Source organism: Nilaparvata lugens, chromosome X (assembly GCF_014356525.2).
Source record: "Nilaparvata lugens isolate BPH chromosome X, ASM1435652v1, whole genome shotgun sequence".
NCBI classification, from domain to species: Eukaryota; Metazoa; Arthropoda; class Insecta; order Hemiptera; family Delphacidae; genus Nilaparvata; species Nilaparvata lugens.
In genome coordinates this window covers 36,373,510-36,392,309 of record NC_052518.1, presented here as the reverse complement: position 1 = coordinate 36,392,309, position 18,800 = coordinate 36,373,510, and the positions used below count along the sequence as shown (strand labels likewise).

Below are 18,800 nucleotides of genomic sequence, written 5' to 3'. Positions count from 1 at the left end.
TTAGAACAGAGTAGACTACTGAAGTTCAAATGATTCATTCAATAAAAATAATGGAATGGAACGCGAATGGATTGTTACAATGGCAACAGGAGTTAGAAGCAGTTCTAGACATAGAAAAAATAGATATATGTCTTATATCTGAAACTCACTTTACAAATCAATCGTTTATAAAATTCAAAGGCTTTAAGATCTATCATGCTTTACATCCCAGCAATGTCGCGAGGGGTGGGAGTGCCATCATTATCAGAGACAATCTACAACATCATGAAGAAGTGAAAAGAGAAATAAGAAATCTGAATAACAAAAAACCCCTGGATTTGACATGATAACCGGCTCAGTCCTCAAACACCTACCAAGGAAAGCAATAGTGAAATTAACAAACATTCTGAATGCTTCTTTCAGACTAAAATTCGTACCAGGAATATGGAAAGTAGCAGAGGTTATAATGCTACTGAAGCCAGGTAAAGAGCCACATGAAGTATCATTGTATAGGCCAATATCATTGTTACCGGTCTTATCCAAGTTGTTTGAAAGGATTTTACTTAGTAGGCTTAAACCAATAATTGAGAGACAGCACATAATTCCAAATCACCAATTTGACTTCAGAGTGAAACACTCAACAATAGATTAAGTGCATCGGATTATAAATGTAATAGAGAAGTGCTTAGAAGAGAAAAAAGTTTGTTCAGCAGCTTTCCTTGATATAGGGCAAGCTTTTGATAAAGTATGGCATGAAGGTCTCATTTTCAAGCTCAAAAAAGTGCTACCAAAGCAATATACAGATATATTACAATCCTATCTCACTGACAGATACTTTAGGGTCAGGCATGAAAGTTCATATTCTGATTTGAAGGAAATTATAGCAGGAGTTCCTCAAGGCAGTGTTCTAGGACCAGTTCTTTACCTACTCTATACCAGCGATATTCCCAGCCTTGATGAGAATACTACAGCAACATTTGCAGATGACACAGCCATATCATCAGTAGACAGTAATATTCATATTGCAACAGAGAAACTACAGAGATCCATCAACAAAATTCAAGATTGGACTAGAAAGTGGAGAATGAAATTGAATGAAACAAAGTCGATTCACATCAATTTTACCAATAAGAAGGACCTGCCCATACCAATAACTATCAACAACCAAGTTGTACCATATGCTAATGATGCCAAGTATCTATGTATGACCTTGGACGCAAAGCTTTGCTGGAAGGCCCATGTCAAGAAGAAGAGAGAAGAGCTTGGAATCAAATATAAGAAGCTGTATTGGCTGATCGGAAGAAACTCTGTCCTTTCAATCCGAAACAAAGTACTTCTGTACAAACAGATATTAAAGCCAGTATGGACGTATGGTATACAACTTTGGGGGTGAACCAAAGACAGCAAAATCAATGTCATTCAACGTTTTCAAAACAAAGTGCTAAGGAACATTGTGGATGCTCCTTGGTATGTCAGGAACAGCGATCTTCATAGAGACCTTCACATCGATCTGGTGTCCACCGAGATTCAGAGGCATGTGGAGAGGCACGAGGGGCGACTGCACCAACATGACAACGTCGAGGCGATCCAGCTGCTAGACAATGGAGGGTTGGTGCGGAGGCTCAAAAGGAGGAAACCGTTTGAACTAGTGTAGTGCTTGTTCAAGTAGTGTCCAGTCAAAGAGCAGAGCAGTGATTGAGTGAATCTAGCTTCTATAGTGCAGTCAATAAGTGTACATATTAATAAAACAATAGCAGTAAGAGTTTCTAATGAGAAATTCACTGTTCAATTTTTCAAGTAGTAATTTAGGATAAAAAAAATTAGCTCATTAGTCTTCAGACTAGATGGCTATAGTATTGACCAATAGAAAAAAAATCATCTACATCTTTGTTAGGAAATGCGTTATTCAAATTACATAGTTCAAATGAGTAAAAGTAAAATTCAATCCTGATTTCTACATTTTTGAATGCAATAAAATCAGTTTTTCCCGGGAAAAAAGTGAGAATTAGTTTGATATATCGATTGTTGAGACTTTGATATTTCCATTTCACAGTATCAATATTATTGATAATAATAATATCAATATTTTCATTCGATACCATAGTAATGGTGGCAATTTCAAAATTATTGACAATGTTACTGTTATTAAAATATGTGATATTAATTTCAGGTGGAGATTATTGATTTTTCATGGGGGGATGTTTGTGCCTGACACTGAAATAATGTTGGAAACCATAAAATAGTTGGTTGTTATTATTTGAATTGAAACCCCAAAAATCATTTCAAAGTCTGTGTGAGTAATTCCGGATACTGCATGATTTTCCTCATGAACTGTGATCTAATTTGAAAAAGTGTTATAACTTTTCCAATTTTGAATGGAATCATTTTAAATTCTAGGACAAGGTTGATAATATGAACAGAAACGTCCATGAATTTTTACAGAGTTTTCAATGATGAACCAAAATTTTTTTTAAATTTTAAACGTCAGTAGCTGAGAATCTGCCAAAATTATTCAGTTTTTAACTACATTTAAAATTACCACAAAAGGTCTATATATTGTTAACGGTGCCCCTGTAGACGATTTTTGCAAGAGACAAAAAGTGCTGAAAATTCACTTTTACACCCGAATCATTCCATTTTAAAATTATTATTATTAGCCACTAATAATATTCCTAACACCAGTGTTGATAATCTCTTAATTTTAATAATTTCCCAAAACTATTTAATTGTAATGGAATCGAATTTCTGAAACAGAAAATGTTTTTATTTGTTTCAGATAGGTACTCTGCAAAGCATCTACCAGTTTTCAAGATAGGCCTGACTGCTTTTGATTTCACTTTTAGAGATTAATGTTGTTCATCGTTTTGTAGCATTTCATAACCTATAACATCTATTTTAAAACTTATTAACAGTATTATTATAACTATAAATTTCAAATCTAATAAATTATTATTTTTAACTCTACTTTTTTTAATTATTTTCATAACATAGTCTACTATAAGTGGATTAACTTTTATTTTTCCATTCATAAACAGGTCACAACTCTTCAATTACTTTCCAACTCTAAAAATTTAAAATTATTTCTAGCATAAATTTATCAATCTTGTAACCTGAACTCCAGGTAATTTCATCACTCAAACTTACCACAATTTTGCAATTATAAATATGTTCTTAAAAACTGTCCCAAATTGACAATTGAATAGTAAAGTATCTTAAATAACATACTAATAAATCAAATAACATACTATGAGAGTAGCTTAACTGTATTTCTTTAATTACATAAATAGGCTGCAACTCCTCTAATAGGTACTTCTTAACTTGTGAAATTTAAAAATTATTTATAGAATAGATTTATCAATTTGCTATTCCAAACTGAGATACCGGTAGCTTTATCATTCAAACTTACCACAGTTTTTCTCTTATAAATGTCGTTTTAAACCTTAGTCCTACCATAAATTTATAACTGAATAGTAAACTACATTATAAACTCTCTTGTCTCTCCGACCTATCCTTTTTTGTTTCCATAAAAATCATTTCCACATTCCTTTATCCTTCCGAGAGATTGTGGAGGGAGCTGATCCTTGATTATAGATACGGTAGTGTTAGTGAACAGCACGAGCTGAAATAGATCTGCAAAATCGGCAGGCTGCTCTGTAAAGTTTTGTGAGCATTGCATCCTGTTATAGTCACTCTTGGCCCGGATCCGGACGGGGTACGAGTGATTTGACAACAGACTATTTAATTACAGCAAAGTTTCACCTGTATTTTCTCAAGGTTTTCAAGGATTCCATTAAAAGAGCTTTTTCTTTATTTTCGACTCTTCATTGCATATTTGCAGATATACTTAGCTGCTCCTGATTTTTCAGCATATCCCTTACCTGATTTCCTTTCCCTTCCTAAATCATATCTTACGAGAGGTACTTTGAGTTTAATAATTGTGAAAAAAATAGACTTAAATAGAAATTTTCAAGAGTAATAAATACAACATTGTCACTACATTTTCAAGCTGTACTTTAAACGCAAAATACAGAATGTTCCAGTAACTGTGAATAGCCACATTTCTCCTTAAAAATTAGAACAAGATAGGGCAAGTTTCATTTGAATAGAGTAAAAAACACAATATATTTCATTAACTGAATGATAGTTGATAGTCGGTGTACTACTGGATTTATAGCACGATCAACCATGAAATTGATGGAAACCACAAAACTATGAGAGGTTATCTCTAAAGTAAAGACCGTTGGAAAATTTCTCGCCGTGAGGTTGGCTAACCTGTGTCGGCTGAATCCAGTCTCGTAATATACACACTGCATTGTTGTCTGCCATTTGTCGTGTTGTTCTATCTTTATTTACGTTTCAGTTATAGCGTTTAGAAATGAATGAGACAATTGATGTTGCCGCCGATTGTGAAATTCGTGGAGTGATATGTTTTTTAAACCATCAAAACGTTAAACCAGTGGAAGTTTATAGGCAGTTGGTTACTGTGTACGGTGAAAATGTAATGAATGAAAGGAACGTTCGAAAATGATGTGAAAGGTTTAGAAATGAGAGAGTTAACGTGCATGATGAAGAATGTTCTGGGAGGCCCTCAATAATCAACGTGGACTTGTTGAAAAAGGTCGATGAAGAAATCAAAAACAATCGTTGCATGACAATATCTGAATTGACCCGTATTTTCCCTGGTGTTTCAAGAGCTGTTATTGGTCGCATTGTGCATGACCATTTAGGCTTCAGAAAAGTTTGTGCACATTGGGTGCCATACACGTTATCAGAACGTCACAAACAAATTCGAATGGGATCTGCTTTGGAATTCCTAATGCGCTACAAAGAAAATGGTGATGAATTCCTTAATTCAATAGTTACCGGCAATGAAACCTGGATTTCTTATTACATGCCAGGAAGAAAACGGCAGTCATGTGATTGGTGTCATCCTCAGTCACCAACGAAACCAAAAAAGATCAAGCCACTGCCGTTTGGAAGGAAATTGATGGCCACAGTATTTTGGGATTGATTTGGCATTATATTGATTGACTTCACACCATGTGAAACGACTGTAAATGCAGAATATTACTGTGAAACACTCTTCAAGTTATGGCGTGCCATTCAGAATCGCTGCCGCGGACGACTTACTGATGACATAATACTGTTGCACAATAATGCTCGCCCACATGTGGCTGGTAAGACGCTCGATTTACTGAACAGATTTGGATGGGAAATTTCCAGTCACCCACCATACAGTCCAGATTTAGAACCTTCAGATTACCATTTGTTTGGCAAATTGAAAGAATTTTTGGGAGGTAAGCAATTTGCGGGTGATGACTAACTTGAAGATGTCGTGAATCGATGGCTAAATGAACTGGCCACAGAAGAATACAACAAGGGTATATTAAAGCTGGTGAATCGCTATGACAAATGTCTCAATTCATATGGTGACTATGTAGAGCACTAATGTAAGTTGTGTATTTCATTCTGTATCACTTTGTTTGAACATATTTTTCTTATAAATTTTTTTACAACAAAACGGTCTTTACTTTAGAGATAACCCTCGTAATGTGTTCTTGGAATATGCACTTTCAAAAGATTTTCTCAGAATATGCATTTTTTAAAACTGTGCTCATCTCCATTACATTGATATTGGACGAGTTTCCAAGTTATGTTGTGGGGGGAGTGGTGGTGAACTTTCCAAGCCTTATATCAAGGCTTCTAGTGGAACAAATCTTAAGAACAAGGTTTCAAATGAATGTGCTCGTATGTCTTCCAAGAATATGCAGTTTTTAAAAGAATGTGCTCATCTCCATTACATTGAAATTGGACTAGTTTCTCGAGTTATTCCGCGGGGGGGTGATGGTGAACTTTCCAAGCCTTATATCATGGCTACTAGTGAAACAAATTATAAGAACAAGGTATCAAATAAATGTGCTCGTTATGCTTTCCGAGAATATGCAGTTTTTAAAAAAATGTTCATCCCCATTACATTGAAATTGGTCGAATTTCTCAATTTTTTATCGCGGGGGGAGTGGTGGTGAACATTCAATCCTCATATCATGGCTTCTAGTTAATAAAATCTTGAGATCAAGGTATCAAATAAATGTGTTCGTTATGCATTTTCAGAATATTCCGTTTAAAAAAATGGCTCATCTCCATCACATTGAAATTGGATGAGTTTCTCAAGTTATAGCGCGAGTATAGTGGAGGTGAACATAGCAAGCCTTATATCATGGCTACTAGTAGAACAAATTAATAAAACAAGGATCCAAATAAATGTGCTCGCTATGTCTTCCAAGAATATGCAGTTTTTAAAAAATCTACTCATCTCCATTACAAATTGGACGAGTTCCTCAAGTTATACCACGGGGGGAGTGGAGGTGAACATTCCAAGCCTTATATCATGGCTATGGTACTAGTTTATAAAATCTTGAGATCAAGGTATCAAATGAATGTGCTCGTTATGCATTTTCAGAATATGCAGTTTTTAGAAAATGTGCTCATCTCCATTACATTGAAATTGGTCGAGATTCTCAAGTTACATCGCGGGGGGAGTGGTGGTGAACTTTCCAAGCCTTATATCATGGCTTCTAGTGGAATAAATCTTGAGAACAAGGTTTCAAATAAATGTGCTCGTTATGTCTTCCAAGAATATGCAGTTTTTTTAAAATATGCTCATCTCCATTACATTGGAATTGGACGAGTTTCTCAAGTTACATTGCGTGGGGAGCGGAGGTGAACATTCCAAGCCTTATATCATGGCTTCTAGTTGATGAAATCTTGAGATCAAGGTATCAAAATGAATATGCTTGTTATGCATTTTCAGAATATGTAGTTTTTAAAAAATGTGTTTATCTCCATTACATTAAAATTGGAAGAGTTTCTGAAGTTACATCGCGGGGGGAATGATGGTGAACATTTAAGCCTTATATCATTGCTTCTAGTCAATAAAATCTTGAGATCAAGGTATCGAATAAATGAGTAGCTTAATTTGCAAAATTTTTCAGGAGAGACCAGAAACGGTTTCTTATAGAAAAAAAACTGTTTTAGTTGCTGTTTTTTTATGTGAATAGTCTTATGTCTTGAAAGTTGAATAGTATTGAGATTTCAACTTTAATAATATAGGTTAATTAGTTATTAAAAAATAAAAATGGACATGGCCGAGTTTGTAACCAATGTATGGAGCAGGCCGTTTTTGTAACCAAGCAGGTTTGGATCTGGACGTTTTTGTAACAATTACTGCTGTATGATGGAAAATCTTTGAGGATGGTTCTATTGATGAAACAGTTTTAAAAAAACATTATTTTATTTTTTCAAATTGTCAGCTCAACTGATAAAAATCTAATGAATCACAAAAAATAGAAAAAATTGAAAAAAATTAAACCACAAATTCTACAATTTCGTCATTGTTATCATTCTCATCTGCACACTCACATTGTTCATTGACCAGTTGAGGACCACCATTACTATTATTATTATTATTATTATTATTATTATTATTATTATTATTATTATTATAATTGTTAATAATATGTTTGTACCACTCCAAATTGTTTACTTCAAACCAGTTTGCCCCGTAGTGCTTCTCAAGCAGTTTTTGAACGTCTTTGAGCTTTGCAGGATTAATTTTAACTGAGCCTAGTTTAATTTCATTAGGTCTGATTGTTGATAATTTCTTACCAGGCTTGTTCACCCTGAGAGCCTGAGCTGTCTCATCCATGTAAGACATCTCGCCTCAAACATCAATACATTTATTGTGTGCATTTTTGGTATATATATATATGCATATGCATACATAGGCCAAAATTAGAAAAAAAACATAATTTTACACTTAATATTTCAAATACCAATAGAATTTAGAATGTTCTGGAGCCACTGACACGCATCTTCTCCAGCATCATGGAGGGCCGACAGCCCTCCATGATAAGAGTGTTGTGGACACTCAGATATTAGGTGGTTCATTGATTGGATTTGTCCACATTGGCACAGAGGATCAGATGTGTATCCCCATGCTGTCATCAGCTCAGCACACCTTCCCACCTGCGTCCTGAACCGGTTAAGGCCACACCACTCTCTACGTCTCAGCTGGGTGCCAGGAACAATGCATTTTTGGTTAAAATCAGTCTTCTCATCTTTGATATTTTGAAATGTAAATCTTTGGTTTCTTTAATAGATTCCTTAGCCTTTGATTCCCAATCGAAGTCCTGCCAGTCTTCACCAATTTTCTTCACAACACCATGTGCTGAAAATATTGTATGGTATTCCTCGCGTGTAACAATGGTGTCTTTTGTTTTTATTTATCTTTCAATGGGGACGAATACCCTATCGCTCGGCATAAACGAATGCCCAGTGATAGGGTATACCAGTTCGATTCACTTGATGTGTGATTGACTACGAGCCAACCAATTCAAACACATAGTCAGAACAATAGTGTTTTTGTTTTGACCGCCGCATTCATCACACACCAAACGAATGGTATGTGTATCATTGAAGTCTCCATTATCAAGCCTGATCTGGAGTTCTTTAAAAATAGCTGACGCAACTTCATTGGAAGACTTACTAACTTCATCTTCTGACCATGTGTAAATTGAGACATTATTCTTGCTTAAAGCTTTACCCCCACATTACACTCCAGCTACTGCTGTTAAATTGTAGCAATAGATTTGTCTTGAGTAAAAACAGCTCTGATCTGGCAGTTTGGGTAGAGGCAGATTCTTCTGCATGTCAAAAGAAATAATAAACAGGCCTTGCTCATCCTGCTTCAAAATTGGAAAAGTTATAACACTTTTTCAAATTAGATCACAGTTCATGAGGAAAATCATGCAGTATCCGGAATTACTCACACAGACTTTGAAATGATTTTTGGGGTTTCAATTCAAATAATAACAACCAACTATTTTATGGTTTCCAACATTATTTCAGTGTCAAGCACAAACATCCCCCCATGAAAAATCAATAATCTCCACCTGAAATTGATATCACATATTTTAATAACAGTAACATTGTCAATAATTTTGGAATTGCCACCATTACTATGGTATCGAATGAAAATATTGATATAATTATTATCAATAATATTGATACTGTGAAATGGAAATATCAAAGTCTCAACAATCGATATATCAAACTAATTCTCACTTTTTTCCCGGGAAAAACTGATTTTATTGCATTCAAAAATGTAGAAATCAGGATTGAATTTTACTTTTACTCATTTGAACTATGTAATTTGAATAATGCATTTCCAAACAAAGATGTAGATGATTTTTTTTCTATTGGTCAATACTATAGCCTAGTCTAATATAATACTAGTCTAAAGACTAATGAGCTATTTTTTTTTATCCTAAATTACTACTTGAAAAATTGAACATTGAATTTCTCATTAGAAACTCTTACTGCTATTGTTTAATTAATATGTTCACTTATTGACTGCACTATAGAAGCTAGATTCACTCAATCACTGCTCTGCTCTTTCACTGGACACTACTTGAACAAGCACTACACTAGTTCAAACGGTTTCCTCCTTTTGAGCCTCCGCACCAACCCTCCATTGTCTAGCAGCTGGATCGCCTCGACGTTGTCATGTTGGTGCAGTCGCCCCTCGTGCCTCTCCACATGCCTCTGGATCTCGGTGGACACCAGATCGACGTGAAGGTCTCTATGAAGATCGCTGTTCCTGACATACCAAGGAGCATCCACAATGTTCCTTAGCACTTTGTTTTGAAAACGTTGAATGACATTGATGTTGCTGTCTTTGGTTCACCCCCAAAGTTGTATACCATACGTCCATACTGGCTTTAATATCTGTTTGTACAGAAGTACTTTGTTTCGGATTGAAAGGACAGAGTTTCTTCCGATCAGCCAATACAGCTTCTTATATTTGATTCCAAGCTCTTCTCTCTTCTTCTTGACATGGGCCTTCCAGCGAAGCTTTGCGTCCAAGGTCATACCTAGATACTTGGAATCATTAGCATATGGTACAACTTGGTTGTTGATAGTTATTGGTATGGGCAGGTCCTTCTTATTGGTAAAATTGATGTGAATCGACTTTGTTTCATTCAATTTCATTCTCCACTTTCTAGTCCAATCTTGAATTTTGTTGATGGATCTCTGTAGTTTCTCTGTTGCAATATGAATATTACTGTCTACTGATAATATGGCTGTGTCGTCTGCAAATGTTGCTGTAGTATTCTCATCAAGGCTGGGAATATCGCTGGTAAAGAACTGGTCCTAGAACACTGCCTTGAGGAACTCTTGCTTTAATTTCCTTCAAATCAGAATATGAACTTTCATGCCTGACCCTAAAGTATCTGTCAGTGAGATAGGATTGTAATATATCTGTATATTGCTTTGATAGCACTTTTTTGAGCTTGAAAATGAGACCTTCATGCCATACTTTATCAAAAGCTTGCCCTATATCAAGGAAAGCTGCTGAACAAACTTTTTTCTCTTCTAAGCACTTCTCTATTACATTTATAATCCGATGCACTTGATCTATTGTTGAGTGTTTCACTCTGAAGTCAAATTGATGATTTGGAATTATGTGCTGTCTCTCAATTATTGGTTTAAGCCTACTAAGTAAAATCCTTTCAAACAACTTGGATAGGACCGGTAACAATGATATTGGCCTATACAATGATACTTCATGTGGCTCTTTACCTGGCTTCAGTAGCATTATAACCTCTGCTACTTTCCATATTCCTGGTACGAATTTTAGTCTGAAAGAAGCATTCAGAATATTTGTTAATTTCACTATTGCTTTCCTTGGTAGGTGTTTGAGGACTGAGCCGGTTATCATGTCAAATCCAGGGGTTTTTTGTTATTCAGATTTCTTATTTCTCTTTTCACTTCTTCCAGAGTGAGTAGTTCGTGCTGCATTCTGCTGTCAAGTTTCTCAAGTAACTATTAATTGATTCTTCCTTGATACATTGAATCTCTCTCCTTAGTTCTTGAGTTAAATTGTTCAAAACTCTTTTGTCTTGGGGGGAACGTGATTGCTGCCATCTCCTTCTAGCTCTTCGTTTTTCAACAATCAATTCTCTGATTTCCGCAGGGTAATTATTTCCAGTGGTTCTTCTTCTGATTTGTGGGGTATTACACCATGCTGCCTGTTGGATATCAGTCACAAACTTCTCCAACTCCCGATCAATATGTTCTTCGTTCCTTAATGGTGAGTTCAATTCTATTCTTTCCTCCAGCATCTGTTGGAAGCAATCCCAATCAGTGCGGCTATTTGCTAACGCTGGACAAGTATTTTCCTTCCGTAGAATTGAATCACTCAGAGTCATAATGATGGGTGAGTGGTCGGAATTAAGGTTGAAACTATCCTCTAAATGCGAATAATTAACTGATATATTTTTTGTCAGGAAGAAATCTAAGAGATCTGGGATTTGTCTCGTATCGGTGGGCCAGTAGGTTGGTTTACCAGTTGAAGGAGCTTCGCACCTCATCTCTTTCATTGCTTCGAAGAGCTGTCTTCCCTTGTGAGTTGTTAAGCGCGATCCCCAATGCACGTGCTTTGCATTGAAATCACCACCAAAAATGAATTTTTCTCCTAACATATCAAGCAATGTAGAATACTCCTCTCTTCTGATGGAATATCTGGGAGGACAGTAAATAGCTGCAACAACAAAGTTATAATTTACTGCTTGAACTGCTACACCTATCAATTGAATTCTATCACTTTCATGTTTCACTTCTTCATGATGTTGTAGATTGTCTCTGATAATGATGGCACTCCCACCCCTCGCGACATTGCTGGGATGTAAAGCATGATAGATCTTAAAGCCTTTGAATTTTATAAACGATTGATTTGTAAAGTGAGTTTCAGATATAAGACATATATCTATTTTTTCTATGTCTAGAACTGCTTCTCACTCCTGTTGCCGTTGTAACAATCCATTCGCGTTCCATTCCATTATTTTTAGTGAATGAATCATTTGAACTTCAGTAGTCTACTCTGTTCTAACTGCTGAAATTTAGATTGTAGTGAGGTGATTATTTGCTCTTGTCTATCCAGTTTTGCCAAGATTAGCTGCAAAATATTATTGGTGCCTTCTTCTACTTCACTTTTTGGCTCTTCCAATTTCGATCTATTTTCTTTTGAGACAATCTGGGCGAAAGTCAATTTCTTAACTGCACTACCATTGTTTAGATTGTGAGCTTCTGTATTTTCCGTGATTTTTGGTGGGATATTTTGAATGATTCTCTTTCGTGAATCTGCAATAGTTTTTGTTTTAGTAGAATTCCTGATTTTTTGCAATTCGATTGCAACAGTGCAACCTCGATAGCTGGCTGGATGTGCTTCACCGCAATGAATACATTTTGGTAGTGCATCGTTGGCTTTCGAACATTCCTTTGTTTGGTGTTTACCTGCACACTTAACACACCTAGGCTCCTTGTTACAATATTTTTGAGTGTGGCCGTATGCTTGGCAACGTTTGCAATGTGGTATCAGATTGGCCTTCTTCAATGCTTCAACTTCCACTCTACAGCCAAGTATATTTTTCAATTCAAATACTGTTTTTATATCTTCTTCCGCGCTGAATGATACCATGAACATATCTAATGGTTCTCTTGTCTTCCACCTCAGCTTGTTTACAACTTCCAGAACTTTTAATCCTCTTACTTTCAAATCTTCCAGAATCATTTCTGTACTACAAGAGTGATGAAGCTTTTTAATCATCACTCTTATTGGTCTCGACTGTTTATCTTCATAGGAGTGCCAGTTGAGCCCATATTTAATCAATTCTCTGGTAATATTCCGATAAGTTTCCGAATCAACTGCATTTACTTTAAATGTTTCTTTACTCAACAGTTTAATCCTAAATTTGTCAGCTGGTGACACTTTTTTCAAACTCGTAATAAGTACATTCAGATTCTTAATACCATCCACAATGATTGGCGGTGGTGGCATTTCTTTCTTCTTCCTCTTCTCCTCCTCACTGATTGGTTTTTCCACAGGAGTGATTTTATTATTCAAATTTTGTTGCTTCTTTTTTGCAGACTCATTTTTGATTTCTGGCGATGGGGTGCTAAGCTTCCTCTTCTTGGTAGCCCGCTTAGTATGAGTTGTGATCCATTCAGTTTCTTTAGCCAATTCTTCTTCATTTGTCGAGTAATTCTCGGCTGCTGAGCTGGTAGGCTGTGGGCTATGGATCTTTTTCTCAATATTGAGAAATCTTTTTTCCAAATCCTGCATTTTTTGCAAGAGTTGGGCGTTGCTTCTCTCTAGCTCCTTCCTCTTCTCATCAGATTCCTTCCAGGCGATGAAAAGTACCTGCTCGGCTGAAGATTTGAGTTTATTTGCTTTTATGTATTGATCCGGTGAACACTGGATTTCTGGTGTATTTGCCATGTTGTTGGTGTCCATGCTCTCGTTAGTGGCTTCCTTTTCTTCTTGCTCTGATGCAGGGAAACTTGGTGGCTTCACTAAGTCGGACATAGTGCGATTTCGCTACCATACATTTCAAACAGCACTCGTAATCAACACTCACGCACACGGAAACGCGAACGGAGCTATATTACCGCCGCGAAAGCAGGTCGCTTTGCTTGCATAAAATACCGCGGTTGACGACCGATACTCGATGCAATATTTTTGTTCCACTTTTAATCGCGAACAAACTGCTGACTCACTATTTCTACACTACACTATTACTACTCCATTATACGTCCGTTCTCTACGAGTTCTAGCGCAATACTGATGTAGATGATGTTTGAGAATATGTAATTATTAATAGTCGATAGTTATTATTTATCGATGTATTGATAATATTACATCGACATTTTGGGTCTATCATGATGACACGACACACGATGCACATTGCACAAGGACCAACGGTTTTTTGCGAAGGACAACGGTAATTTTTGTGATTTTATCCACGAAATATAGGTAAGTCGAGTGATCTTGTTTTTATTGATGTACCGTAAAATGAAAGAATAAATTTATTATAGGTCTAAATACTCATATATTTAAATGATAATCTTTTTGAAAGACTATTAAAGGCCACGCATAACATAACCTTATAACTCAACACTGAATACTGTATTATTTAAGGCATAACTTGATAATAATAAGAGAAAAGCCTCTTGAATTTATCATTGCTGGAAATAAGATGATTATTATTCTAGGTAGACACATTCCAGGGTTATATGCTGGTACATATAAATTTAGATGTGTAACAAAACTTTTTAGCCTGGCCTAAGTAATTGGAGTCACCACAAACTAATCTACACTCATGTTATTATAATTAACTTAATATCAATAATATACGACTGTGGATTGATAGATTGAAATTTCAGATTAAAACATTCAGTTGTTTTCTGGACCGGCAGGCTTTATTTAAACTTTTTCCAACAAGCAATTGATTCATCTCTATACTTATAAAAGGCTAAGCCCCGACAGACTGAAATCACACCACAGCCCAAACTACTGAGCCTAAAAACTTGAAATTTTGCACGATTGTTTATGGTAGCCTGAAAACATCCACTAAGAAAGGATTTTCAGAAATTTGCCCCCCTGGAGGAGCTGGGGCCCCCCCAAAATTTTGTACTTTTTAAACGCTCATTGCACAGAAAAGTCATGAGGAGCTTTTTTGTTCAGCTACGAAAAAAAATTAGATCTATGCAGAAAAATTTCGATCAGGAGCACAGGGGGGTCCAGGAGAGTGCATTTTTTGAAAATTTTGATGTAAAATCACACTACAGCTCAAACTAATTGTCCTACAGACTTGAAACTTTGCACAAATATTCTTCAAACATGCTAGACGCGCACTAAGAACGGATTTTGAGATATTTTGCCTCTAAGGGTTTCAAAGGATGAAAAAGGATCCTATTAAGTAAGGTTATGAACATGGTAAGGTGAGTGCCATATGGAAATGAGATAATTTATTTATTGACATGTGATATTCTATCATATGTTGTAATCATTGGAAATAACAAATTAATATGATAGAAATTCGAAAAAAAACATCTGCTCTATTATTGCTTTCTACCTGATTCCACTCAACCTCAATAATATTGTTCTGATAATTGATGAATATGTTTAATAATATTATTATTATTGATATAATAAAAGTATTGTTTTAATAATTAATTATTATCATAAATATAATAATAGTATTGTTTTGGTAATCAATAAATATTTTTATTTTCACAAACTCTGTATAATTTATAATGGTGAATGTGAAACAGCTGCATCAAAGAAATTATCTCAAAAACATATGTTTAGGAAAACCATAGTTTTGAACTTCGTTTTCCTGATGCAATGTATAAGCCTACACGTGGCATGTTATTATTAATTTTCCAGCTAGAACAGTTTTTTGAGACTGCTAAATAAACGTCTACAGTTTTATCAATGCTGTATCGGCAATATGAAAATGCATGCAGTTAATATGTCTTTGAATAAAGGTGTTGATATCTACATGATAATTATCCTCTACCATTTTTATTTAATTAAAATTTCAAAATTATTCAAGCCTTAATAGAATGATTGACTCACTGTACAGTCAGTCGAAAATTTTAATATTGAAATGAGGGGTATTTTGGCAAACTGAACAAAAAAGTAAGGTCCTATGCACCTTTTTGATATTATTTCTTCAAATGAAAAATGAGTTTTGTGGGTTGTCAAAACTCCCCCTGAAAGAGAACTATTCATTTTATCCTATCTTTTAGTGAAATAACAATGATTTCTGCATTGAATAACAACTATCTTGCCAACAAGAATCGAACTCTTTGTGAATTTAGATATGACCTACACTTTAGATTTATATAATTCTATTAATAAATTCATGGAAATTGAAGTACTTTTTCCAGTTAGTTGATGAAATTGATTATCAATAGAGAAAATTATTATAATTTTATCAATACAGAATTAGTTGAATGAATTGTCGATGTACAGAGTTCTTGGTCAACAATAATTCAATATTGGTATTTATCCATTTATTATTTTTTTCAGAAGCTATTTCATTTGAAATAGAAAATATTTATAAGCTCCTATCAATTTATCAATTGTAACAATGAATTCTTCAAAACATGAATTTAATCAAATAAAAAATTGCCCATACTTCTGTATTCATGTTCGCATGTTTTCCACTCATGATGGATAGCCAAAATATTGTGGAGCGAGCTGCACGGCGAATTGTAATCGAGGGCTCTGATTGGCTGAAAAGTTCAGCGTTCGGAGTGAGGTGAGGCGAGCAGTTAGAACAGAGGCAAGCGGCACGGCGAATGGTTCGGAGTACGGTACGGCGAATGGTTCGGAGTACGGTATGGCGAATGATTAAAAGCTGATTTTTAACATTATGAAACATATGCTCATGTTCGTTGAAAGGCTATATGTTCGGGGGAATGCACGGTTTGCTGCGCGGTTCGAGGTTCGGTTCGGCATGTCTGGACACACCTTTAGTTGTTACAGGACATTTATACAGATCACAGGCCAAAGCAACTTAATAATCTATCTTCTTCTTCTTCTTCTACTTCTTCTTCTTCTTCTTCTTCTTCTTCTTCTTCTTCTTCTTCTTCTTTTTCTTCTTCTTCTTCTTCTTTTTCTTCTTCTTCTTTTCTTCTTCTTCTTCTTCTTCTTCTTCTTCTTCTTCTTCTTCTTCTTCTTCTTCTTCTTCTTCTTCTTCTTCTTCTACTTCTTCTTCTTCTTCTTCTACTTCTTCTTCTTCTTCTTCTTCTACTTCTACCTATATCTAAAAGGCTAAGCCCCCACAAACTGAAATCACACCACAGCCCAAACTATTGCTTTTGCGTTGATTGAGAGTGCGAGCTTACCACGTATTTGTTCCATCGTTGTATGCTTGGCCAGTTCGGTTTGCGCCTTAAATCAGCTGTATATGGAGTCTCATACACTCCATTTAGAACAGAGCAAAAAGGTTTTCTTTGGTTAGGAGTTTGTTGATAATTCTTTTTTCAAATTCAAATTTTATTGTCATCAGAAATCACATTGAAAACTTTCTTAATAGACAACAAGATTACAGAAACAAAATGTCAAACATATACCTACATTTATTTGTAGCATGGCCAGAAAAAGACAAACTTGTGTACTAGCCGTGAGTTTATTAAATATAACTTAATATATATATATATATTTACGTTTTTGTGCCTGTTGTGGGTCCAGTAAAATTTCAACTCTTATGTAGTTCCCCGGGACCCCCCATTTTAAATTTGATCAGATAGTCACAAAATGAAACTATTATGTTATACCTGAAGAACTTGACTTGCTGAATGGTTATATTCCACTCAATTCATGATATATTCATCCATAATTAATCTAGATCCTTGTAAAGTTATTCACCTCATGATGGTCCTTTCTAACCTCCAAAGTGCTTATATAATTCTGCTATATAAAATCTACTCCTATGTTGGGTCTTGAGTGATTTGGCGCCAACATTGGAGTTGCATGCAAATTTTACTCCTCAAGAAGGTCCTTCAATATTATAATTGCTGCGTGAAATGTGCTCCTATGTTTGGTCCGCTGAGCTGTGTTGCCAATTCTCATATAGTAAATAAATTTCACTCCTCATGAAGGTCCATCAAACGTTGCCATACTTCGTCTTTGTAATAATGATTCGAGATTTGTTTGAATCAACCAGCGACCGGCTCCGTGAACTTGTATTGCACATAACTCAAAACATTTTGTAGAGCATTGTCAATAGACTAAGATTTTCATGTTGTCAGAATATTTAAAGGAAAAAAATTGTACAAGCACCGTTTTTTTATGCATTTAAAGTTGATTAATAAAGTTGATTTATTTATTTATTTGAGGTTGCATAATAAGTCATAGATGCTCGATAAATGTAGAAATCTAGGAGATTACCCTGAAAACCCCAATGAGCTGTATCAGTTGAAAGGGAATTACCAAATTAAGAGCCATTTGCACAGTCAAAGCTTAAACTGAATTTAATCAGCTGGTGGCTTAAACTCAAAATATAACACATTATAACAAACGAGACTTGATATGGATTTAATCCAGTTTAAGATGGAATTTTCGTTAAAACTGTCACTGTGCAAATGGCCCTTAGAGAGACAATAACAACTATAGAACAAGTACAGTTTTCATGAAATGAAATTTTTTAAGTTCAAGATGACAGACAAAAAGCATTACATTAGGGAATTTTTGGGGATACAAGGCATGTGTTCAGGAGCTGCAAGCTTCAGTGGGTGGCAAGGTCGGTGGATGCTAATGGTGTGAGCGACCATAAAGGTTTTAAACATCCCTTCTCTTGAGAATATAAAAAATGGGCTGTTAATATAAAAGAATTTGACTTTAGGGTATCTATCAATTATTGGAAATTAAAAAAAAATGTTTTTGACTTTCTCATCAGAAATTAACCACACTAATCTTAAGGTATGAACATCTGAATAAAATTGGGGAATGGCCGTGAAATTCAAACTTATTTGCTGGAATAATATCAAGGTTTCGATTGTTAAAACTGAATGAAGACTTTTGGGCAGCATGCCAGGTCTTTGAATGAATTTTAATCACAATACCATCTTTACCGAACACTGCCTATTGTTATATTGATTTTAGAATTATTTCGTGTATCAATAAATTCAGTTTATTGCAGTGACATACACAAGAAAGTACAATAATGAAGGACTACTGGAATCATTAAAACATCGAATGCTACAAACTGTTACTACATTTACATTATAATGAGCAATGTACTCTAACATCTTCCAAGTATGACAATTATTCCTTATAGAATATTAGTGAGTCTAACTCCAATCTCTAGAATATTATCAAATTATCTGATATTAATTGATTTGTATACGAAGTATTCATCCATAGAAGTGTAGGTTCATTCCTTAACACAAGGTGGGTCTTTTGTTTA

At 35.2% G+C, this 18,800-nt stretch overlaps 1 protein-coding gene across 1 annotated transcript; it reads right to left on the bottom strand.

The window, feature by feature from the left end:
- Window positions 1–200: 200 nt before the first annotated feature.
- On the bottom strand, window positions 201–13,405 carry LOC120354559 (ribonuclease Y-like). Its single transcript, XM_039441905.1, has 2 exons — window positions 12,590–13,405; window positions 201–254 (listed from the first exon to the last, which is right to left on the bottom strand). Exons 1-2 carry the CDS (start codon window positions 13,403–13,405, stop codon window positions 201–203), a joined length of 870 nt encoding a protein of 289 aa, XP_039297839.1.
- Between the last annotated feature and the right edge of the window lie 5,395 nt (window positions 13,406–18,800).

Coding starts and splice junctions, on each gene's coding strand:
- LOC120354559 (XM_039441905.1), bottom strand. CDS start 13,405: ATGTCCGACTTAGTGAAGCCACCAAGTTTCCCTGCATCAGAGCAAGAA. Junction 255..12,589: donor TGATTCTGGAAGATTTGAAA/GTAAGAGGATTA, acceptor ATGATGTTGTAG/ATTGTCTCTGATAATGATGG.